This window comes from Podarcis bocagei (genome assembly GCF_964188305.1).
Source record: "Podarcis bocagei genome assembly, chromosome: 7".
NCBI classification, from domain to species: domain Eukaryota; kingdom Metazoa; phylum Chordata; class Lepidosauria; order Squamata; family Lacertidae; genus Podarcis; species Podarcis bocagei.
In genome coordinates, this window is record NC_138132.1 from 9,999,676 (window position 1) to 10,024,979 (window position 25,304).

Here is a 25,304-nt window from a genome sequence, read left to right on the forward strand (position 1 = left end):
AGGTAGCCATGGTTTAATCTGTTGCAGCAGAAGCAACGAGATCTGTTAGAAATGTAAAAGACTTGCAGGTGTTGTGGCATCCGCTTTCATGGGCTAGAGTTCATTAGATCAGGTGCTTGCCATGATGTGGACTCTGACCCAGGAAAGCTTATGCTTTAATAAAAGTGTTGGTCTCTAAGGTGCCACAAGATTCTTTATTGTTCAAGCAATGGCTCAGTTTCCTAAAAGCATCATGGTAGGGCTAGGACTTTCAGAGGTCTGTGGTGAATGAGGTTTCTCTTTTTTTCAGGTGAGTCTGAAAGGTGATGGGCTGCAGCTTGCATACAAAAGCTGTTTCAGTTTGTCAGCAGAATTCAAAAGGCACTCCATAGGCTCTGCAGTAGCCTTTCCCAACCCTTTGGGATTTGCAATCCCAGGCATCTGAAAGTCACCAGATTGAGAAGGCTGCTCCAGGGGTTTGCATGCCCTGTTCAAGTGACTTGCATTTGGTGTCCAGTTTTAAATTAGAAACAAGCAACGTTTCTAGATTTCATGGTGGTTTGGAAATGTTTAGCGAATCCGTATGCTTGTAGAAAGAATACACAGATGAGGACGGGTTTCTGCATAGCCTTTTTCTACATGAAGGGTCCTCACTTGGGTAAATAGATGCACATATTTTGTAACGTAGGAGTGGCTAATACGCCAGCGATTTTCCTGGAGATGTCAACCTGATAGATGATCTGCTTCTTAGCAGCTTATTTGATTAAATATTTTTGCATATCATACAGGTTTCCGTATAGAAATTTCACCTTCAGATATTAATGTGCTAGATTTTTTTTTTCTAAAAAGCTGCCACTCATGTTAAAAATGGCCCTCTTCTAACAATATTTTTGTTCACTATTGTAGTACTGGACCAGAACTAAAACAACCTATTAAAAATAAAGCAGTATGTCACTAACTTTTCATCCTTGCTGATTAAAATTTGACAGTGCTGATTTATTTTGGGAGTGAGGGAAACTCTCTTTACACAAGGAAGGACCCAGGAGACAGAAGGGTATTTTGCCTCATTAATGACACCATCCAGTGGAAAGGGGCTTCCCAGTTACAGCCTATTTGCTTGGATACACAACAACTTGGGTTAAATTGCTGTGCACTCTGTGTCTTTATTCCAACGTGAATATGTTTTATTCTATTTGCGCGTGAACCTGCAGGCAAATGTCTTCCCACAACCATTCTTACCCATTCTGACTTCACAATTATCTAGGATACTCCTCCTGGATACACAGAGTGTCTTCAATCTCTTCATGGGCTGTGATTAGTGAAAAGAAGAGCATCCATTTTGACATTTCTCAAGTTCCTGCTCTGAGTGAGTATTGGCTTTGCATGTCAGGACTTCCAGCTGCAGTGCAATTTGTCAAAGCTCCCTTGACTTTCAACTCTTCCCAGCTATCCAATTCATTCTTATACCTGCACAGGTTTTCTTTTCAGAGTGTGCTTCTACTATCCAACTCCTCCCCATCTGAAGGAGGCAAACTTAGAGAAATCATTTGCACAAGGTGAAGCAGGCATTGTTCTCTGAGGTTGGCTGATTCTGCCACACCTCTCCATTGGGGAGGGTTGAATCCACTAATGATGCGCAGAGATGCCAGTATTAGTTGCCCCCACCTGAGGCTGCTTGGAAGGAGGCAAGACCAGAGTAGTAACTTGTCTAAGCAACATAATGGGCAGCCTCCTCTCTTGGCAGCCGCTGAGACCATATAACACCTGTCTTGAAAGACCTACACTGGCTCCCAGTACGTTTCCGAGCACAATTCAAAGTGTTGGTGCTGACCTTTAAAGCCCTGAACGGCCTCGGCCCAGTATACCTGAAGGAGCGTCTCCACCTCCATCGTTCTGCCCGGACACTGAGGTCCAGCTCCGAGGGCCTTCTGGCGGTTCCCTCACTGCGAGAAGCCAAGTTACAGGGAACCAGGCAGAGGGCCTTCTCGGTAGTGGCGCCCGCCCTGTGAAACGCCCTCCCACCAGATGTCAAAGAGAAAAATAACTACAAAACTTTTAGAAGACATCAGAAGGCAGCCCTGTTTAGGGAAGCTTTTAATGTTTAATAGGTTATTGTATTTTAGTGTTCTGTTGGAAGCTGCCCAGAGTGGCTGGGGAAGCTCAGCCAGATGGGCGGGGTATAAATAAATTATTATTATTATTATTATTATTATTATTATTATTATTAGTTGGTTGGCTTGATGCACGATGAGATCTCTTAATGCTGTTATCAAACCATTACATTTGCTCTGGGTGCAACAGATCCTTGGGTACGTGTGTGAGAATGTTGCTTCGTGCAGTTTTGGTGTCATCTTCTCTCCTGTTCTTGCCCTTTTCTCTCTAACAGATTGTAGGCGGGCAGGATGTGGCACGAAGCTCGAAAGCATGAGCGCAAGCTCCGGGGGATGATGGTTGATTACAAGAAGCGAGCTGAGCGCCGGAGAGAGTATTACGAAAAGATAGTGAGTGTCTCCCTCTTTTGCTCTGCTCATGACTACCCTCCCTTTTCATCCAGTGTTCCCAGTGAGGGAGTTCTCTCTGTCCTGCTCCTTTCTCTCTTCATCCTTGAGAAAGGGAAAGGGAAATCATGGGGAGCAGGTAGCTCTTGAATGGCACCATCTGGTTTCTTCTTAAGATGTGACTCATAAGAATTCATAGAACTCATAGAGCATAGAACTCATAGAGCATATGCAGAGGTCACAGGTTCAGTCCCTGCCATCTCCAGGAAGGACTGCAAAAGTCTTCATCTGAAGCCCTGCAAAGGAGAGGTGAGGAGTCTCTGTATAGGCATCTGAAAGCAGCCATGTATAGGGAAGCTTTTTAAGGTTTAATGTTTTACTATGTTTTTATATGTGCCGGAAGCTGCCCAGAGTGGCTGGAGCAACCCAGTCAGGTGGGCGGGGTACAAATAAATTATTATTATTATTATTACTATTATTACTACTATTATTATTATTATTATTATTATTATTATTATTATTTATTTATTTATTTTATTATGTTACCGTAACTGTAACTCCCATCAGCCCCAGCAAGCATGACAAATGGCCAAGGATGATGGGAGTTGTAGTTTTGAAGCCACTTCCCATAAGCATAGACCATACTGTGCCAAGATGAAGCTGCGGTCTGCTTAGGAATATGACAGCTTGTTGTGTTGTGCTTCTCTTCCAGAAAAAGGATCCCGCCCAGTTCCTCCAGGTCCACGGCCGTGCATGCAAAGTCCACTTAGATTCTGCTGTGGCTCTTGCAGCTGAAAGCCCTGTGAATATGTGAGTAGCTTTCAGCTCTGTGCCGGCAATGTGGAAGTTTGTCTACTGAAAACGAGTGGGGAGGCTGCCCTTGTCATGTGATTCCTCCCCGAGGGTATTTTGGAAGGACTTCTTAACCCCCTTCCCTTGACATCTTGCCCCTTGCAGGATGCCATGGCAGGGGGATACTAACAACATGATTGATCGGTTTGATGTTCGAGCCCACCTGGACTACATTCCCATGTATACTCCTCCGCTGCTAAACCCAATGTAAGGTGTTCATTTGCTTTTTTTTATTATTCTGAGATGCACTGCCCCTTGTTTCGGGTCCCTTGCTTTGTTTGCACAATGAAATGGTTAATTAGAAGCTGGAAACAAAGAAAAGAGGAGCTTGGATAATTAGGCTTGATGCCTGACTTTATCATCCAGAAGGGGCAAGCAAGCGTGAAACGAAATAGTGGGATCTCTTATGTCGGGTAGGTTAAGGCCAGGATTGTCCAGAATCTTTGCACAGTTGGGCTATGAATATATACTGCACAGTTTGAGGCAACAGAGCCTTGTTGCTATCCAAGAGAGATTTGAGGATTTCCTCTGCCAGATCATTGCTGTACTACTTCTGAAGAGGAGGGTGGGCTGGTATTTTGCTATGAAAGGACCCATTTGGCACTTGAAATGCCTGCGAGTCTTCTCCAAAATTGTGCTCCCGTATTATGCAAATGAACATAAAATTATGCAGGCTAATGGGTATTCTCTAACTACTAGTTTTTAACCTTGTTTGGTTTTTTTTTTAATGGTTGAAAGGATTGAGGTTTCATTATTAAAGTAAAATGCCCTGGTTGTCTTCCTATTTAAGCGATGCAAAAAATGTTTGCAGGGATTTCCCTCAGAAACAGCTAAGCAAATGAATGGTTACATGCAGACCTGTATGTTTTTGCTTATGCCTTCATGGAGCATTTTTCCATCCTTTTAACAGTTGGCTTTGTAAGCTAGGGTCCAAAGAACCATGCGATTAATCCTGTGATGCTAAAGGGGTCCCCTTTGACTTCTTTGAACGTGGGGGTGAGGGCCCTTGCTCAGTGGTAGACCATATACTTCACATGCAAAAGGAAACAGCTTCGATCTGTGGGCTAGAAAGGTGTCATTTTTTTAAAAAAAGGACAAAGATTATGTTAAATTCTAAATGCACAGCGAGCAACCAGCTTTCAGCAATGGGTTAGGCACCATAACTCAGATTTGTTCCCTCCCCACAAATTGTCGTCATAATATTTAGCATTCTAATCCCTCTTCCTAAGCCTCTTCCTCTTCCTTCTCTAGTACCCCAGAACAGGAGTCTGATGAGAGGAAATGCAATTACGAAAGGTATAGAGGTTTGGTGCAGAACGACTTCGCTGGCAGTAAGTTCCCTTTGACTTTCTTTCTACTTCTGTTATAGGGCAGATGTCAGGAAAGAGTAGAGCTTCTGTCCTTAACGTTCTGGCTCAGGTGGCAGTTGCTGCTACTGTTTGCCAAGAAGGCTGATAAGTTACACCCCAGATTATTTTGTAGGTTAGTCACCAGGAAGCACAACTGATCTGATTACCTTCTCTTATATCCCTTAAATGGGCGAGATTGAGGGAGGGCTGAAGTATGTCAGACCCATGACATAGTTTGGAGTCCCCGTGATCAGGATATTGCTGCCGCTCTCTCTCATCCCCTCAATGACAAGATAAGACAGTACTGCCTCCTGCAAATGCTGGGAGGAGTGGCCTCTTCAGCCGGTGGAGGCAATAACTCTAGATGCCAAAAACTCTTCGGTACTCAGTCCAATTCAGGGATGGGGGACCAGCCAGCTGAAGCAAACCCCCCATAAACTGCCTCTCTTGTGTACGGCAAATTTGTGAAGACACTCAAACCAGCTTGCCTGAGAGAGATGCAAGTATAGGTGTGTTTGCAGATAGGAACAAATTCTTGCTTGGTGCATGCTGAGAGTGGAAGGACCACTGTTGCCACTCTTTGCTTCCCAGCTCCTGCTGATACCATCTTGTGTCTCCCCCTAGGGGTGTGGTTTCTTCCTTGAGTGACAGGGGAAGAGAACATTGGAGTTCTGGAGGCAGGCTGCGGAGAAGCATTGCTTGACCAGTTTGGGCAGGCTGGTGGCAGTTCCTCTCCGCAAACACATCTGCTTGTCTTTTGGCTACCTGCTGCCTGAAACGGGTCTCTTCAGCTGCCCTTTCCCCTTCCTAGGTGTGTCAGGATTGGAGGGGAGGGGGAGTCAGCAGATGGGGATGGAGGAACGGAGAGTTGTTCTGCCCTCTCAGGCAGTCTTCCTTGCGCTAGACCTGTGGAATTTCTGGTCTGCTTCACCTCCATCTCCTCCTCTCTCTCTCCCCCAGTCTCAGAGGAGCAGTGTCTGTATCAGATCTACATTGATGAGCTGTACGGGGGACTCCAGAAGCCCAACGAGGACGAAAAGAAGAAGTGAGTGTATTGGGAAGCTCGACTGAGTTCAGTCATGGAGGCAGAGTCATGGAGGCCTTTTGTATGTTTGAGCTGGTTCCTTTCTCCTACCCAGAGGATTGAGGACAGGTTGAATGTGTATGGAACAGGGGTGAGGAAGCTTTTCAACTCAAGGGCCACATTCTCCTCCATGCAGAGGACACATGCTAGTGTTGGGTGGGGTCAGGGGAAAAGTGGGTGGAGCAACAAATGTAGAATTTACCTTTGCACCATAGGCTAGTTTGGGGGCACACCTACTCACACCTCTCTCTCTGCCCTCCATTAGGACAAGAGGCATGAGCAGAGTTCAAGGACACAATCAATCCTGGAAAAACAGTTGAAGGGCAAAGCAGGCCAGTGAGGGTTGTAGCCTGAGGAGAGAGCCAAGGGCCAGATAAGACACATGAAGGGCCACATTTCACCCCTGGGCCTGAGGCTTCCCCTTCCTGCTTTGGAATACGACTAGGGCTTTTGTTTTACTCAAAAACCTTATGAAGCAGCTCCTTCCGAGAAGAAACCCTCACATTCTTTTTGAATTTCAGTGGCAACGCGAATGTATATTTTTATATTTAGCAGGCCCAGGCATTCCTTTCCCCCTCCTACTTTTGCGTCTTTGAAAGGTTGCAAAGAGGGGTATGGCTTGATGGCGGGGGGAGCTTTAGAATCCCAGCGCAGGTGTCTGTGCTGCATACTCCATCCAGCGTGTACTTAATGGGAGGGGTCTGACCAACTAGGTTAGCAGAGAAGAAAGCATCCATCGGCTACACGTACGAGGACAGCACGGTGGCGGAGCTTGAGAACCCGTCTGAGAAGAGAACAGAGGAGGAAGACTCGGAAGAAGACAGCAACACGGATGAGGATGAAGTTATCCCTGATATTGGTATGTCCCCAAGGCCTTCTGGCGTTTGGGATTGGGCTTTTAGAAAGTCGGGGATCTGACGGTGCTCCATTGTCCTCTCCCAGTATCCCCAGTCTGCTTCCTGCCTTACGATGTGCTGAACATGATGTATGCTTCCACCCCTAATCCATGTGCAGTAGGTGGCGGTCTGTGGGAGATGGGGACCTGTATTCTTTCCCAAGAGCTATCTGCTGCCGCATGCATTTTCCCCCACAGCCACACCACCCTCAGCCACTTCTCCCAGAGTTCTCCTGCCACTGAGGATGCGATCCTACGCATACTCACCTGGAAGTAAATTCCATTGAACTCAGTAGGGTTTGCTTCCGAGTTGGCAGGTAGATTTGACGATGCAGAATCGCCGTATGGCGTTGGCTTGGATAGCTTTATAATAACTAAAATGGTATTACTTTCGTTAGTCGCTTCATGCGCAAAAAAAGAGGCTCAGGGCGACTTTAACAAGGTAAAAATGCAAATGGGTAAAATTTAATGCAGTTTAAAACCCACAGTGCAAAATATCTAAAATGCTCATCTGATAACATAAAGGGGACAAGTTGTACTCACCCCTCTAAAAGATGTGGTCAGTTTAGTTGCCATAGACCTAAGGGAAGAAAAGGTTCTTAGCCTGGTGCCTGAAAACTGATAATGAAGGCACCAGGTGTGTTTCCATAAGGATGGGACAAATCAATAGAAGAGAAGTCTCACAGAGAACATTATCCCTAGTTAAATGAAGGTCCTCAGTGTGCAGCTGCCAACTGGCTCCCTTGTGTTGCTTGCAGATGTTGAAGTCGATGTAGATGAGCTGAACCAGGAGCAAGTGGCTGACCTGAACAAGCAGGCAACCACCTATGGGATGGCGGAGGGAGACTTTGTCCGGTAAGATGCCTGTGCTGTCGGGGCTCCTGAGCTTCTCCTCTGCATCATCAGCCAGGCGTTTCCATGGCGTTGGGCTTGTGCAGTGGCTGATGCATCACCTAGGTTACCCGGGACCTTGCATGGTACCCAGCCTCTTATTTTTAAACACCATGGGTGACAAGGAGTTGCCTGCAGGAGGGGTAGAGTATTGCATCCTTCCTCTGTGGCCAGCATGGAAATGCAGCAGGTTGATTTAGGAAGGTCTGGAGCGCTCAGTCTCTCCTCTACAGGAGACTGGTAAAACTCTTTGCAGGCCAGTGACTTCATGGGTTTATTTGCAAGGCAGCTGGGTAATGTCATGGAGCTGAGAAAAGGTGCTGAAAAGGGCACCCAACATAATTTAAGGGGTAGACCACCTTCCCCAAGACAGAAGCTTATAAAATTATGAAAGGTTTAAAGAGTGGATATGTAAGCTCACCATCGCCATGTCCTTTGGGGTCAGCCAAGGAGCTCTGGCAATTTGGTCAGGGCAGGGGAGAGGAATTTCTTCTTCTGTGAAGGCATAAGTAACTTGCAGAATGTGCACCTACTGGCCGTGCTGAATAACTACTGACTTGGATAGCCAGTGCTACAGATTATAGCTCTCCGCTCTAGCCAGCCTAGCCAATGGGAGTGGTGGTTCAGAACTACCACACTGGTTACTGCTTGCCAAAAGGGATTAGGCAGATTTCTTAAGGAGAGGTCTGTGAGTGGCTGTTACCCACAATAGTTAAATGAAACCTTCATATTTAGAGACAGTCTCCCTCTGAATACCAGTTGCTGGGGAACAAGCCAGGGGAGGAGGGCTGTCACCTTTTCAAGTGGTCTAGGTTCTGCTTGAAAGAGTCTCCACCCTTAAGAGAGGCTGTTGCCTTCTCTTTGACTGGCTGCTGCTGCTGCTGGACTTCAACCTGGTGCCCGCCATGTGTTTTGGGCTACACCTTCCACCAGACCCAGCCAGCCATGTTGTAATATTAAAACATCTGGATTGGGGAAGGCTGACTTAGCTGAGCCTAAGATGTGACCCTGTAGGGCTCATTTCATGGGGTAAAAATGCTGTGCTGCAGAAACCAAGCAAGCAAACACCTCGTAATTCAGAACTTGCCCCCCTCTTTCTGACACCACATGCATAAAACGTGTAGATCCATGTTAGAAAGCTTTGGATTGTCAGCTGTAAGCCACATGATACTGGCAGTAGTGTCTTTCCCTTGCAGTCGGGAGTTACTCTGCTGTCTATAATGTCATTGAGGTTCTCACAGGGCCAGTTGAGGGGGACAGGTACTAGAAGTCTGTGCTTAGGGGAACAGCAGCCCTTTCCCCCTTGGTTGGGGGGAGGGAATGGGGGAGGAGAGCCTGGTTTTAGCAGTAATGGCTGAATTATTACTAGGCCTAAGCTTGCCACTAGGCTCTTGCCTGCCTTTTGAGTTAGACATGAGACCTTGTACCAAATTGAGGGTGATTTTTTGGAGTGGGGAGCCCTGAATGTGTTGGTACCAGTTAGAATAGCTGCTGCGGGACACTAGAAGGCCTGTTCCTCCCCCCCCCCACGATTCTAAGCATCCCTGTCTTTCTCCCACCTGCCCCTTCCTCCCCTTGTTTCTGAAAGGATGTTGCGGAAGGACAAGGAGGAAGCAGAAGCCATCAAACATGCCAAAGCCTTGGAGGAGGAGAAAGCCATGTACTCGGTATGGAAAGTTGGGGACCTGGGCAGTTCTAAGAAGCCCTCTCCATCTTGCCTACCCCGTCTTGCTACCCCAAGGGATCATCTGTGATTCCCTCTATTTACGACTGACTGGACCAAGAGGTTCCTCTTGGTTAAACAGCAGGGAAAACTTTAGGATCAATTCCTCATGGAAGCATGCTTGGGGTGTGGGTGGGATACCCCCCCAAAAACCCAATTTATTCCAGGAAAAACAGAAAATGGGAGCATTTTCTGGGCCTCCCTCTTGGCGTGGTGGACTCTCTCGTGACTATCCCTCTTTCCAGGGCCGCCGCTCTCGGAGACAGAGGAGGGAATTCCGAGAGAAGCGTTTGAAAGGAAGGAAAATCAGTCCTCCGAGGTAAGCCTTTTTAAAGATGGGGGCTCAATTCAGCTGCCGTCGAGCCTAGGCATTTCTGTCTCTCCACAAGAGTTGAGAGGGAGCACCTGGGAATGCTTTCCCCTTTGTCCCTCATGGCAGCTCAGGGCCCTGGGTGAGGGCCATGCAACAAGGGCAGCCTGTATGACAGCCTCTGCAGGGAGGAAAGGATGCTGGGGCACGGCTGGGGCAAAAATAGGCAGCCCCCCTTGAGTTGGGCTGAAGCATTTCCTGAGAGGTTGGGCTTTTGCAAGTCTCCCGTGATGCTTCTGTGATTCTAGAACCGGTGCCGGTTTTGTCCTCATTTAATCCCCTATCGTTGCAGTTACGCTCGGAGAGACAGTCCCACCTATGATCCTTACAAACGGTGAGTGGATGCAGCTGCCCCCCCCCAGATGTGCTGGTGGGTGTCTGTACTCTTGGAGTTTCATATACCTGCACACAATGGGCGCACGGTTTCTCTGGTGGGGTTTCTAAAACAAGCAAACATGGGCTGTTCCCTGTCAACCAGACAGCCAAAATGTGGTGTTTGCATAGTTCGAGGCACCCTTGCTGCTGTAAAAGGCTGGAAGTAGAACACTGTATAGAGCATAACGTGGAACATTGGGATATAAAGGCCAGCAAGACATGGATTGAGCACAGTTGCAGCAGATGGCATGGAATTTAGGCTGGATATTCTGCTGCCAGCTCATGTTCCTCCGTAATCCTTGGGTTGAAGGGGAGGTTTTCATTCGCATTCAACAAAACATCTGTACAGTGGAACCTCGTGTTACGGACGGGATCCGTTCTGGAGGCCTGTCTGTAACATGGAACTGACACAAGCCAAAGTGCTGCGTCTGTGCATGCACACGGTGTGATTTAGCGCCTCTGCGCATGCGTGAGCAGTGGGACGCAACACGAAAACACATAGCCTGAAACGGACACAACATGAGATATGACTATACTTGCAGAACACATGCTATCTCTGTGTGTGTTTCGCTTTGTTTAGAGAGAGTTGGGGCCCAGTGTGAGGCAAATAACTCTGAGTTGCCTTGCGGGGGGAAACTCCACGCTGATGGCTTTGTGTTTTGTCCAAGGTGGTTTTGCTCCCCAGCTGTTTCCTAAGCTTCATTGCACCACAGAGTTTGCTAGTGTTGCACTGAGCCCAGCTTGGGCTGCCTTCCAGGGGCTTGGCCCATCCTCTACCACATAGGTGGGGAGAAAGTAGCTGGTAGTCCACTTAGTAATACCTGCTGGTTGCTGGACCTCTCTCAAAAGGACACTGAGCTAGGTGGGTTTTGGTCTGTTCAGACAAGATACGTCCACAAGCAAGACTGCATCACCCAGATGGCTTAGTGCAGATCAAGGATGCTCAACGCTCCTGAACACCTGAGTTTTGCATCCCTAAATCTTGTTGGGGTGTCTGATAAAGAGCAAGTGGAACGCGCAGCTGCTCTGTTCTGCTGCTCATAACCTGCAGTTGATTATCTGCCTTGATCCGTCAGATCGCCCTCGGAATCCACTTCCGAGTCCCGTTCCCGCTCTCGCTCGCCTTCCCCGGGTCACGAGGAGAAGATCACCTTCATCACCAGCTTCGGGGGAAGTGACGAAGAGGCAGCCGCTGCCGCTGCTGCCGCCGCCGCCGCTCAAACCGCAGGAGCTCCCAGGAAGCCCGCCTCCCTCGGCAAGGCACGCTCCAGCCAAGTGCAGCAGGGCAGCGCTGCGGCAGGTCATAGCGCCTCCTCCCGGTCGGTAACTTTCGTACCTGCCTCGCTTTCCCAAACCTTAAAGCAGAGACCATTCCAGGGTCAAAGGTTGACTTCTTATTTTCTTTCCCATCCTCCCCGACTGCTCAGAACCTTGACCACCAACTTTTGGGAACTTTGCATTCCCACTGGCCTCTCCTGTGGGCCAATCCCCACAAAGCCAAACTGTTCGTTGCAGAGTCCCCCTGGGAAATGAGGGGAAGTAGAGATTCCCTTCTTCCTGTGGAATGCTGGGAAACCTAAGGGTGGTTGGTCCAAGGGATGTGAAGGTGGGCGGGGTCAGCCGTGGTTTGTATCAGGGGGAGAATATGGGGCTGCGGTTTTTCTTTCTGGCTCATCTTGTATCTCTCCAACGAGAACAGCAGTAGCTGCTGTTGTTTCACTGAAGGAAGCAGGAAGGTCAGAGATCCTGTGTGGCTGCCTTGAGTTAAAATGGGCCCTGTTGTACTTTTTGGTTGGGGCATCCCAGAGCCCTGGGTTGCTGGTTTACTGCAAGTTGAAACATAAAATTTTGTAAACAGACAAAATTGAATACTGCAAAAGGATGAGATGGTTAACTTGTAGGCTGTGTCCCATAAGATTGCAGGTGTGGAAATGGTTTTAAAGGTTGGGGAGAAAGGATCTAGGCCACCTTTCTCCCTGCCACGCCAGTTTCCCACGGGAAGGGAATTTTTTTTTTTTTAAAGTCTGAAGTGGTATATCCCAGGTCAACCACCTCAATATGAGAACTAGACCATAGATTTGATATTAGAACAGTGAAATCACTAACTACTAGCTTGGGGACGTTAGCAGCAAAACCACAATTGCATATTGGAAGCATTCGTTCAGTTTTTCACTGCTCAAAGATTTGGGAGGCTGCAAGAATCCGTACAGTTTAGTCAATGCCCCCCCCCCACCTCCAGTCTCTCGCTCCGAATCTGTTTCCACGCAGAACTTTTCCAATGAAAGCTTTTTTCCATTCGTGGAGAGCTAAAAGTTGGCATGATCAGGAATGGAATGGATGGCGAGCTGCAGCGAGTTTACAGTGAGATCTGGCAGTAACCCAACATCCCACAGGGTCTCCCAACCCCTTCCTGCTCCTCTGGTGTGCTCTGCTTGCTGCGGAGCAAAGAGAGGAAGTTGAAGATGTGAATGTTTTGAGCTCCGGCACTGTAGTTGCTAATTGGGAAGCTTCTGTCTCTACTTGCGGACCCGTCGGCAGGGCTGGGTCTTGGTCTCCTGGGGTCTCCTCCTGCACCTTCTCGTCTTCCCCGCTCCCCTCAACTTTCCCCGCACCTGCCGATCTGCCTGTGCCGTGTGAATATCCAGCGCCGTGACTCTCCTCTTTACAGGCGACGCTCCACCTCCTCCTCTTCCTCCTCCACGTCGTCCACGTCCTCGTCTTCAAGCTCGCGCTCCAGCTCGCGGTCTCACCGGGCCGGCGGTTATCACAGAGCTAGCCGCTACGGCCGCTCGCGCAGCCACAGGTACTCCCGGTCCCGAAGCAGAACGAGGCGCTATTCGGCGGGAGGCTCGCGGGATGGCCGGCGCCACTCCAGATCTCGCTCCCCCGAGCGGGGCTGGCGATACGGCTCCCGCCGCAGGTCCAGGTGAGTCGGAGGAGCTCCTGATTTTTTTGGGGGGGGGAAGAGAGAGAGAAATCGATCCCCAACAACATGCTTCTTCTCTCATCCCTAGAAGCCATTCACGGTCTGGAGAACGCTACCGGTGGAGCAGCGGCAGGGGAGGGAGGCACTGGAGCAGCAGCCGCAGCAGCCGCAGCGACAGCGAGTCACGGAGCCGCAGCCGGTCAGCGTCTCCAGCCAGAGAGAAACTGCTGAGGCCTGCGGCTTCCCCAGCTGTAGGGGAGAAACTGAAAAAGTGAGCAAGGGGCGCACGCTGCTTTGATTGGAGTACAGGGTCCGGTTTAAGGCATAGCTGTCAACGTTTCCCTTTTTTAAAGGGAAATTCCCTTATTCCAAATAGGATTCCTCGAAGAAAAGGGGAAAGTTGACAGCTATGGTTTAAGGTGCTGGTTTTGATCTTTAAAGCCCTATGCGGCCTAGGACCCTCGTACCTACAGGACTGCCTCTCCCGGTATGCCCCACGGAGGAGCTTACAGTCCACAAATACCGTATTTTTCGCCCCATAGGACGCACCGGCCCATAGGACGCATCAAGGTTTTGGGGGGGACATAAAGAAAAAAAAATTATTTCCCCCCAGGCGCTTGTGGGGCAGGCAGCGGGGAGAAACGCTCTTCTCCCCGCCGCCCGCCTTGCGATCAGGTCCGGGGACAGCAAGGAGACGCAGCGCGTCTCCCTGCTGTCCCCGGAGTGGTGGGGCAGGCAGGCGGGGAGAAGCGCTCTTCTCCCCGCCGTCAGCCTCCAAACCACTTCGGGAGACAGCGGGATGGCGGCGTTCTGCCTCCCTCTGTCCCCCGACCTTGGGCTGGCGCTGGGGCTCTCCTGAAGACTGGAGAGCGAGAGGGGTCGGCGCCACCAACCCCTCTCGCTCTCCAGGCTTCAGTGAAAGCCTGCATTCGCCCCATAAGACGCACCCACATTTCCCCTTCATTTTTGGAGGGGAAAAAGTGCGTCTTATAGGGCGAAAAATACGGTAACAACACTTTGGAGGTCTGCAAGGTTGTTAGATTGGTCTCAACCAGGGTCTTTTCAGTACTGGCCCCAACTTGGTGGAACACTCTGTCACAAGAGACCAGGGCCCTGCGGGATTTGACATCTTTCCGCAGGGCCTGCAAGACGAAGCTTTTCCGCCTGGCCTTTGGTTTGGACTCAGTCTGACCCTTATGTTTCCCTCCCCTTATGGTTTTGATTTATGGGCTACTACTAAAATGAGGCTGCATTTTAAATTGTATTTTAACCATTACTTCAACCCGTATTTTAATTAACTGTTCTTTCTTTTTTATTACTTTTTATTGTAATTTTATTGGTGTTAGCCGCCCTGAGCCCGGTTCTGGCCGGGGAGGGTGGGGTATAAATAAAAAAGTTATTATTATTATTATTATTTCAATTTAATGTTTGTAGCCTGCTTTTTCCTACAACAACTGTTGAGCTCAGGGTGGCTCGCAAAAGAATTGCAATAGCTTTGGCAAGCAACAAACGTTGCAGTCACTGCAGTATCAAACACAATAGTATATCAACCTGGAAAAGGAACCCTTCTAGGAGAAGGAAGATTCTGATCTGAAACCTGTGCTGCCTTGTGGGCTATTTTCGGGAGAAGGAAAGGCTAAGGAGTAAACCCTACCCAAATCCAGAGTGGGGTCCCTAAGATGGTTGGATGGTACAGTGGTGCCCCGCAAGACGAATGCCTCGCAAGACGGAAAACTCGCTAGACGAAAGAGTTTTCCGTTTTGGAGGTGCTTCGCAAAACGAATTTCCTATGGGCTTGCTTCGCAAGACGAAAATGTCTTGCGAGTTCCTGCGGGTTTTTTTTCCTTCCCCCCCTTTTTCTAAGCCGCTAATCCGCTTATCAGCTGATCCGATCAGCCGATAAGCCGCTAAAAGCCGCTAATAGCGCTAATCCGCTAATCCTTCAATGGGCTTGCTTCACAAGACGAAAAAACCGCTAGACGAAGAGAATCACAGAACGGATTCTTTTCGTCTTGCGAGGCACCACTGTACCTTGTATGCCTCCTTCCTGCAACTCCTGCAGCCAAGCAGGTTTCTTCTGCTCAGGGGTCCACAGTGGCTAATAAAATCTGGGAATAGAAATAGCAGCCTCTGCAGCAAAAGGTGCTCCTTTAGCAGCAGGTGCATTTGAGCATCTTTTTGTCTGTACTGACTTGACGTTCCTACCCCTTCCTGTCCCAGAGTGGGCACCCGTATTTTTTTCTTCTGCTGTAACAAATATAACCTGTTTACCTTCTCTCCCTCCCTTTTCTCCAGGGCTGAAACTGCCGGTGGTAAAGAGACAGGAGCTGCCAAAGTCAGTAAGAATTTAAACCTCACCTCTTAATTTCCATCACTGCAGAAAAAGACGCAGGGAAACAATAGAGATGCGGGGGGGGGGGGAGTGTTGTCGTTTTTTTAGAGTTTGGATGGCCACACTTGACTGCTTCAGACATGGTCAGAAATGTAGCTCTTGAGCACCTCCTTAGGGTGCTACCAAACCAGGAAGCCGTCTTTTAAATTTGGACCTTGTCAGGCTAGTGTTGAGGGGGTTGGGTCTCCAGGGAAGTTTGTGTTAATGTTGGGGTTTAACTTTTTGGTATAGCCAAAGGGGGTGGGTGGATAGCTGCTTTGGAGGGGGGTTTCCTGACCAGGTCTAGAATCTAATACCAGGGGTTGTCTCTTTGGGGGAGTCTCTCTCTCTCTCTCTCTCTCTCTCTCTCTCTCTCTCTCTCTCTCTCTCTGTGTGTGTGTGTGTGTGTGTGTGTGTTATGAATGCATGGGTTTACCTGTTAACTTGGATTTTTTGTTCTCTCTCTTGTTGACACTTTTGCACTGATCCTGCCATGCAGCCCTGGCTTCTGGTAGTTTCCTCTTGTTGGGACCAAAACCAGATCTCGCTTCTCCTGGAAGCCTTTTCCTTCCATGTTTTATGGCTCCGTTTCCCCTGAAATGCCCTGCCTGTTCCCACCCCACCGCATGGGAAACCAGTGTGCATATAAAGAAACATGGCAGTGCTGCTGAGCTGTCTTCCTACCCAACCATGAGCCCGTTGGGAAAGCATCTGTCAGGGGAAAGCCGGGTGGAGTTGTGTCTTGGGCCAGTCTTGATGCATCCTTGCTCCTGGTGGTTGGGGCTGTTTAGAACAATGGGTAGATTTACTCCTCCTCCTCCTCCATTTATTAAATCCCTCATACCCTGCCTTTCCTCGGTGGGCTTAAGGTAGCTAACAGTGCATTAAAACAACAAAAGCTTCAGAAACCATTTAGGAGAAATAATAACCAAAGCAGCAATAAAATATTGAAAAATAGAGGAAAAAGTTGAAAAAGCAACAGCTGTCACATGCCCTTTCCCCACACAACGTCATCCAAAAGCATTCCCCCCCCCCCCAAGCCAGGCCTTAAAGCTGATGTTAGGGATTGCCAACAGGGTTCCCTCCAGATGTTTGATTTGTCTTGAGTCTTGGGTGGCTTTCAGTGGACTACCTTGGAGTAATGCCTCCTGATCCTTGGTTCAGTATCCAAGGAGTGACCTGAAAGTGTTGGCAGCCTCTGGCACAACCAAGGGCTTCTTTATGATCTGGGTTAAGAGAAATATGTAGACAGTATCCCCCGCTCTCGATATAAATATCTGAGTGGGCATTCAGTCCCAGAGAGAGCCACTGGGAGCTGTGAGTGGCTCCAGCGTGAGCATTTCTGACATCTCATGGAATTCCCTGAGCATTTAAACAATGGGGTATGGTGTCAGCAAGACAGATTTGAGGTATGGATGGTGGCGTTTATGTGCGCAGGAGGTTTTTAGCCCTAGCTCAAGCCACTGCACGACTGAAGAGAGTTTTCAACAGCACTACGTTTGTTATCTCAGTTACGGTGTCCGCTTGCTCCCTCAAAGATTGTGCTTCTCCTAGAAATGACTCCTGCCTGCTGTTGGTGGTCCATGGCAGAGCACAGCCACCCCTGCTCAAACGTTTGCTTTCAACTCTTAAGGCATGAAAAGTTGGTATAGAGCTTTAAAAAATCAATGCGGAAAACCACAGGTTCACCTTCCAGAGAGATTGCTTATGCAAGCAGGCAGCTGAGCCATTGGGGAGGTGGGGGTTGTCTGTGAATTTCGATCTTGCTTGGGCTGGAGCCTAAAGCAAAGGACGCTACTTGCTAGCCAATTTCCTTGTTGGAATTTGTAGGGGAAGAAACTACTTGTAGACCTGAACGATGCTTGCAGCTCTTCAGAAGCTCAAGGAAGGAAGTGAAACCTCTCGATTTTAGGGCATAGTTTAACAAATCTACTGTTTCTTTCCCCATCTCTCAAAGTGTAAAGCCAGGTCTCCCAAGGCAAATGTGGCTTTCTTGTCTTTTCGCAGCTTATTTAACTCTTCTAGTTCAAGTTCTCTCTGTTTTAAACTGGGCTTGCTCAGGGAGTGCCCTTGGGCTAGTTTTCTTTATGTCTGGGCATGTCTTTGAGAAGTAGTGGTAGCGGTTGGAATTGATGCTCACAGGTGGGCACAAATGTCCCTACTTTGGCATGGAAAGTAGAAATGTGGGGGGTGGGAGTCCAGTGAAGGGCTGCTTATCCTGGCACGTGGGGGTGCAGGTGATGGCCCCATAGTCCACGTTCTTCAAACAGTGCAAATGTATGGGAACCTCATCCTGAGAGCCAACCCATCATGGGTGACAGCAGAGGACTGGCTGAGCTACAGTGGGGATCCTTGCTCATTGACTGCAGCACCCAGCCACGACTTGCTTGTGTGCATTTGGACCCCGAGGCAGAACTGTCCCATCTCCCAATGAGATTTTCTCCCAACAGTATTTTCCCGGCGAAGACAATTAACACATTTGGTTGAGAGTCACCAAGAGGTTTCAGGTTCTGAAAGACTAAACTTCAGACACTTAATGAAGAGTTGGGTGGGGTGGGGCTTGTTTGCTTGTGTCTGGTGTTTCAGCAATCATGAGTGCTAGGACTTTGGCTTGTCTTCTTCTTTTTAGATGGAAAGGTGGGGGTTCTCAGGGCTTATGGTTGGGGTGGGGTAATTCATACCAGTGACCACAGAAGCACCACAAGCAGCTTGCACAGAGGATGTTGGGAACCCCTGTGTTCTCTTGAGGATTATCCCAGCCACAGGAAGGAGTGGAGGAGAAGCGGATGGAAGCCCACCTTTGCAAAGAACCCTTCGAAAGTTATTGGCCTTAACATTTTTACTGGAGATGCAATTTTCAGCTCTCCTGCCTGCCCTTTTCGAGGCCATTGAGTACCAGCAAACATTATCCATTGACTTGGATGCCCAGTCGCCATGACTGTCTGCTTAACAACCTTGTAGGGATTGGAGTGGATTTCAGTACCCTGTCAATGTGTGTTAAGTTGATTCCTTGCACCTTCCCTACCGCCACCTCCTTGGGAATGGCCCAGTCTAGATTTCCAGGGACTGTTTTCCCTTCCCACAGGCTCCAGCTTCCTTTTTCCGCACTTGAAACGCTCCTCCTTTAAAAAGATTAATCCCCTTCAGTTGAAAGCGCCTGGCTCCTGATCGTTACAGGCAAAGGAGCCCATAGGCCTCTGTTGGCTCTCCTGCTATATATCCTGGGGAGATGGCCTCCCTTGAGCAGCCCCCTCCTTGAGCAGGGTGTGCTGCTGGTGAGTCCCCTGGAACTCAACCTACTCTTCCTTGCTTGAAAGTCGGACTCTGGCTGTCTTGAGGTCTCTCTTTTCCTCCCTCCAGATGTTGTGTGACACTGCGGAAATACATTATATAGGGTCCCTCCCCCAAGGCCCTTTTCTCCCCATGTATGCCTTCTCCCAGACTCGTTTGACTGTGAGTTCAGGCCAAGGCGGGGGCAACCTCTTAACACCTTTCTGTTTGCCTTCCGCTTGTAGCCAAAGCTGACCCCACAGGAGAAGCTGAAGCTGCGTATGCAGAAGGCGCTTAACCGGCAGTGTAAGCATCTGGGCTGGAGGATGCTGGCTGGGGTGGTGGGTGGGCGGGCGACCCACCCAGGGGAGCCATCTTCTTCTTTAGACCTGTTTGGTTCCACGCGCTCATATTCCCCACTCTGCCTCTTCAGTCAAAGCAGATAAAAAGGCCGCCCAGGAGAAGATGATGCAACAGGAACACGAAAGACAGGTAACTGGCAGGCGCACTGAATTCTGCGGTCTGAAAAGCCCTGTTCTGCAAGTGGAATAAACTTAAAATGGAGCTGGAATGGACAAATGCTAACTGGGATGCTGTTGTCAGTTCCTAAAAATATTTATTTACCGCTGTTCATGAGAAGAAATCTCAGAGCCGTTTGCAACAATTGTGCATAAAACCGTATAAAAATTTACAAGTCAGAAGGCAGTTGGGTATTATGGAAGGAGGCGTTTTTAATTGTCTGCAGAAACCTGATGGATTAGAAAAGTTTTCAGCAGGCATTTAAAAGTTGAAACCCTTGCTGAACCTCTATTGGCAGTGTGTTCCAAAGGACCAGGCCGATGACATGAAAAGCTCAGTTTCCCGTTGTTGTCTAATAAGCCTTGCCAGCTCAGTCAGTAGAGCATGAGACTCTTAATTTCAAGGTTGTGTCTTTGAGTCCTACGTTGGGCAAAAGGTTTCCTGTATTGCAAGGGCTTGGGTTAGATGACCCTCATGGTCCCTTTCAACTCCATGATTCTGAGACAAGCTTGCAACACTAAACGCAGGGTTTCTTCTAACCATGGTTTCTTCAACAAAAACTACAAGTTGTCTCACAGATGAGCAAGCAAGCCACAGCTTATTTCTTTGGTTTCACTTATTTTCTAACAGCTCTTGCCTTGCACCTTTGTAACTTGGCAAGTTGGCCAAACAAACCATGGTTACACCAGACTGCTGAGGTTCAGCCATAGTGCCAAAGCATACTTAAAAGCAAGCCAACAGAAAAAAGCATGGCTTCACATTGTGGTCCGTTGCTACGAGAGTCTACCGGGCTGGGCGTTTGGATGTTCAAACGATCCATAGCGAGTCAAAGCTAACCATGGCTTTCAAGGATGCAGAATTTTATTCCACTTGCAGAATTACCATTTTCTCGCTGCAGAGCGTACCGTTTGCCAAGGTCGCCCTTGGCTTGTCTGCCTTGCGTGGTGTTCACCGTTCGGCTGACTGGCATGTGCTATCTCGTCTCTTCCAGGAGCGGGAAGATGAGTTGCGTGCCATGGCTAGGAAGATCCGGATGAAGTAATGTCTTTTGGGGTTTCCTTGCCCCTCCCGGCATGGAGCAGTGGGGGAGCGTGGGGGGGGGGGAGAGGGAGTGGCTTGGTTGCCTGCCTGCTAAATCGGCAGCATTTTTTCTTGGCAGGGAGCGCGAGCGCCGGGAGAAGGAACGAGAGGAGTGGGAGCGGCAGTACAGCCGGCAGAGTCGGTCTCCTTCCCCACGTTACAGTGAGTGCCCTGGGGCTGGTGGGAGGAAGAGCACAGTGGCAATGGGGCTGTTGTCAAGCACCGAAGAAAAGATCATTATTTTGGGGGTCCTACTTTGACAGTGAGGTCCCTACAGAGATAAAAGAACTTCACCCAGACAAGTAGAGAGGTCTTGGCCAAAACATTCATGCCTCATGAGTACAGTGGTACCTTGGTTCTCAAACGCCTTGGTATTCAAACAACTTGGAACCCAAACACTGCAGACCTGGAATTAAGTGTTCTGGTTTGCAAATGTTTTTTAGAACCTGAACATGCTCCGTTTTGAGTGTTACGCTTCTGTTTTGAGTGTTATGCTAAGGTCTGTCTGTTTTTGCTATTTATTTTGCGTTTTTGCGGTTCTTTTTGTGTGTGTGACTATATAGAACCCTAGGGGATGCAGGTGGCGCTGTGGGTTAAACCACAGAGCCTAGGACTTGCTGATCAGAAGGTCGGCGGTTCGAATCCCCACAACGGGGTGAGCTCCCATTGCTCGGTCCCAGCTCCTGCCAACCTAGCAGTTCGAAAGCACATCAAAGTGCAAGTAGATAAAGAGGTACCACTCCGGCGGGAAGGTAAAAGGCGTTTCCGTGCGCTGTTCTGGTTCGCCAGAAGCGGCTTAGTCCTGCTGGCCACATGACCCGGAAGCTGTACGCCGGCTCCCTCGGCCAATAAAGCAAGATGAGCACCGTCCCCAGAGTCGGTCACCACTGGACCTGATGGTCAGGGGTCCCTTTACCTTTTTATATGGAACCCAGTTCAGCTACTGATTGATGGATTGTGTGACTGCAATACATTGTTTATTGCTTGCTTTCATTTTATGGACCAATGGTCTCGTTAGATAGTAAAATTCATGCTAAATTGCAGTTTTAGGGGGTTGTTCTTAAAAGTTTGGAACGGATTAATCCATTTTGCATTACTTTCTATGGGAAAGTGCACATTGGTTTTGGAACGGACTTCCAGAACGGATAAATTTAAGAACCAAGGTACCACTGTACTTCACTGTTTGCAGATTGACTCTTCCTGAAAAACACACACACAACTATCATGGAATTGTAGTTAGGATCATCTAGTCCAGCCACCTGCAATGCAGGCATCTCAACTAAAGGATCCACGACAGATGGGCCATCCAACCTCTGCTCTGACCCTGGGGTGGTTGGAGTGCGGTAACATTGGATTAGAACATGAATTCCACCCTTGTAAAGATTTAAGAAGAGAATTAGGTGGTCCCCCATAGCCGATTCATCCCCGACTCGCTTTTCTGCAGGCTTTGGGACCCTGAAAGGAAGCAAATATTCCTGCCAGGCGGTTTGCCAAACCTCTGTTTGCAGGGAGTTCCATAGTACAGGGACTGTCCTACAACAAGAGGCTTTGTCCCTTGTAAAGGCTGACCGAGCCTCAGGGGCACCAGAGGGTCTCCGTGATTTTTCTGCTTCTTAATGGCTTCTTAAAGGTTCACATCCTTTCCTTCCTCCACTGCCCTTGCTAAGAGATTAACAGGTTTAGCCTAAATGGGCAAATGCGGAGAGTTCCGGAAATGTAATTTGGGGGTTCTTGACTTTCCCGTTTGTCTTGCAGGTCGAGACTACAGCTCTTCGAGGAGGTAAATTTTGCTTTTGCTTATTGACTCTAGTGGCGAAAGGGAGATAGACGCAGGCCTCTCACTGAGCTGATAAGACGGAGCAGAGGTGGAGAGATACAGGCGCCTTTCAGAACCTGCATTTCTTCCTCTGAGCTGCCTGAAACATTTAAATAGTTTGAACGTGAGGCCAGTCTGATCCCTCTCAGGCTGCAGATGTTCTCCAGCCACTTTAACAGTTTGCAAAGGGTCCTTTGGCACCTTCAAGTCTTCTTAGATTTGCTAAGGCATGAGCAATATGCTTCCTATGTTCATGGGCACAAGCCTACTTTGTTCGGTGCAGGAAATGAAATCTCAAGTTGGCAGGGTGTGTGTGTGTGTACAGTCATACCTCGGGTCAAGTATGCTTCGAGTTGAGCGCGTTCAAGTTGCGCTCCTTGGCAACCTGGAAGTAACGGAGCGCGTTACTTCCAGGTTTCACCGCATGTGCAGACGCTCAAAATGACGTCATGCGCAGAAGCGGCGAAAAGTGACGCGCGCAGACGTGCCGTCGCTAGTTACGTTTACCTCTAGATGCGAACGGGGCTCCGGAACGGATCCCGTTCATATCTAGAGGTACCACTGTATATTATTTATTTATTATTGTTTATTGAATTTATATACCGCCCCATACCAGGAAGTTTCAGGGTGGTCCACAGAACTATATATGTATAGTTGTGCTTGCTTGCGTTTGCACACACATACACACCCACGTGTGTGAATAATTTTAAAGAAGAAAAATGCAAGGCAGGAGCTGAATGGCAGTGAGATGCAAAAAGAAAGAGTTTGTGGTCATTTGGTCCAAGCTTTCAGATGCATGTTCTGTATTGTCATAGAATCATAGAGTTGGAAGAGACCACAAGGGCCATCGAGTCCAACCCCCTGCCAAGCAGGAAACCTAAAAAAGTCTTTAGCTGTTTCTCTAGCCCTTCCTCCCAAAGGAGCCTGGGGTAGTAAACAACAAAACAGCAAAAACAATGCAAAGGATTTTTTTTTAAAAAGGCAGAATATTTTCCCAGCTAAATAATTTTCAGAGTTGCCAAGAATAATATATTTCAGCCAACAAGCGTCTGGGTGAACAGCAATGTTTATAAATTCTGCCTAAATATTAATAACTAGGGAAACAGTAGGCATGAGAAGCCTCTGCAAGTGGCGGAGAGGTGATAACTTATTTCGGAATCTCTGGGATAATTGTGTCCACATCTGTCGGGACAGGAAGCCATTATCTTTATTAAGACCCAAGTGACTAGTTCTGAACTTATGAGTTGTCATTAAGTGCCCTTGAAGTCTCTTTGTACAAGTAACATGGTTAAGTACATGGATAGTGGGATGTACCATATTTTTTGCACCATAACACTCACTTTTTTCCTCCTAGAAAGTAAGGGGAAATGTCTGTGCGTGTTATGGAGGGAATGCCTACGGGTGGCATGCCTACGGATTTTCCTCCTCTAAAAACTACGTGCGTGTTATGGTCGGGTGCGTGTTATAGAGCGAAAAATACGGTACTTTGCCCTGCTTCCAAGCAGCTTGGTGCATTGCAGTATTAGGCCTTCTGATTTTTTTACTTCCACAAAAACCCAATAAAATGCAGCTGACACAGAGGAAGACTTTCCCAAGGAAGGCCAGCCACTGTGGGCTTTGTGGCTCGGCAATTAAAAGTGCTTGACCACTTCCCTATACCAAGTTCAGTGTTCTTATCTGCTACACCGTGTTGGCCTGGCTAGTGCTTGCTTAACAGAGCAATCATCTACCACCGACAGGAGTTGTGACTTTGTGGAACTCTTACTACTGTATTTTTTGCTCCATAAGACACACTTTTTCCCTCCTAAAAAGTAAGGGGAAATGTGTGTGCATCTTATGGAGCGAATGCAGGTGGGAGGCTCTGCTCAGCGCTCCCTTTAAAGAGCCGTGTGGAGTGTGTGTGCAGCTCTTGGGGGCTTTTCCCTGAGGAGGGAGAAGGGCAGCCCGTCAGTCCCTTCTCCCTCCTCAGGGAAAAGCCTCCAAGAGCCACACACACGCTCCACGCGGCTCGTGAAAGGGAGCGCTGAGCAGAGCCTGGGATGCATACAGCCTCTGCTCAGCGCTCCCTTTAAAGAATATTATTTTTTTGCATTCCCCCTCTAAAAACTAGGTGTGTCTTATGGAGTGAAAAATACGGTATATAGGTTTCTGAGTTCTCATGTGACCTGTTTTTCTGCCTCCTACAGGCATTCACGGTCCCGATCTCGGAGCCCTCATTACCGCCACTAGAATCTGTTCCTGGTTCTGTTCCACGCTGCCTGCCTCCCGCCCAGCTGGTTCACCAGGCCTCATGTAATCCTGTAATAACGCTGTACATTGCTGGTTTTTGTTTCTATGCTGTCTAAATAAATACATAAATAAAGCCAGAAGCGGTCATCTCTTGACGAGCACCTTCAGCTGCACAGAACCGTCTTGCTCCCTTTCGGAAAGACTTTGATAGGAGCTTCTAAGGACGTGCGCTTCCTTTCATCCCCAAGCTGTGTGTAATAAGCCCTGTAGAGATCATGCACAGCAAGGAGTGAGGATGGGAAGTCCAAGGGCTTCCGCTTGCATCCAGAGCCAGCCTGGGAATAAGCCACTCAGCTCAAAAGTTGTGAAGCAAAATGCACAGGCACCAATCAGAGCAACTACTATGTAATAATCAAGCCCGCTCCTACTTTTGGGTTTTCCCCACCACCAATGCTTAGAGTCAGGACTAGGGCTGGGTGAGACATGGTTTTCAACACTGTGATATATCACCAGCTAAACATTGTGGTATAGTGATATATCATGGTATCTGAAAGAAGGATGGAGCTATGTCAAGGCACTGGCTGGCTTCACAGTTTTCCCCGCATTGTGATTTTTGCTGACGCCTGCTCTTGTCATTCACTTCCCCTGCAGGAGGCAGGGGAGAGCTGAGCTGGCAGAGTTAATGGGCTGCAATAATCTAGAGAGGCATTGTGATTTTGGCAGAGCACACACACATACACAATCATGATTTGAGATACGTTGGCAGGTCAGAAATTATGAAACTGGTATCACAAAATTGACTTCACGCCAGTTTTGGATGTTATATCGCCCAGTCCTAGTCAGGGTGCTAGAGTGAAATATAGTCACATAAGTCCAAGGGCAGGCACAAATGACCCAGGGGGTCCCTTCTCTGGACACAACAGCCTTGCTGGATCAAATCAAAAACCTATCTAGGGCAGCATCCTGTTCTCTGTGTGCGCAACTCAGTGTGAATCAAAGCACCATGGCTGGAGTCCTCAGCGGTCAGTAGGCTAAATGGATATTTCATGATGGTTTATGATATACTCAAAAGGATAA

The 25,304-nt window shown here is 48.5% G+C and overlaps 1 protein-coding gene across 2 annotated transcripts; it reads left to right on the forward strand.

Annotated features, from left to right (window-relative positions):
* Positions 1-1,229: 1,229 nt before the first annotated feature.
* Positions 1,230-24,360, forward strand: CLASRP (CLK4 associating serine/arginine rich protein). Of its 2 annotated transcripts, XM_081200359.1 has the most exons (21): positions 1,231-1,345; positions 2,366-2,480; positions 3,190-3,287; positions 3,435-3,536; positions 4,581-4,660; positions 5,639-5,723; positions 6,476-6,621; positions 7,416-7,512; positions 9,137-9,215; positions 9,517-9,590; positions 9,934-9,975; positions 11,093-11,335; positions 12,685-12,942; positions 13,031-13,213; positions 15,238-15,277; positions 18,829-18,889; positions 19,017-19,075; positions 20,094-20,140; positions 20,262-20,344; positions 21,938-21,962; positions 24,185-24,360. In XM_081200359.1, exons 2-21 carry the CDS (start codon positions 2,382-2,384, stop codon positions 24,225-24,227), a joined length of 1,944 nt encoding a protein of 647 aa, XP_081056485.1. In that variant the 5' UTR covers positions 1,231-1,345; positions 2,366-2,381; the 3' UTR covers positions 24,228-24,360. The 2 variants fall into 2 exon arrangements, 1 of the variants encoding a protein (XP_081056485.1); XR_014009759.1 differs by lacking the exons at positions 21,938-21,962; positions 24,185-24,360 and having other exon boundaries at positions 1,230-1,345; positions 15,238-15,281; positions 20,262-20,297.
* The last annotated feature ends 944 nt before the right edge of the window (positions 24,361-25,304 follow it).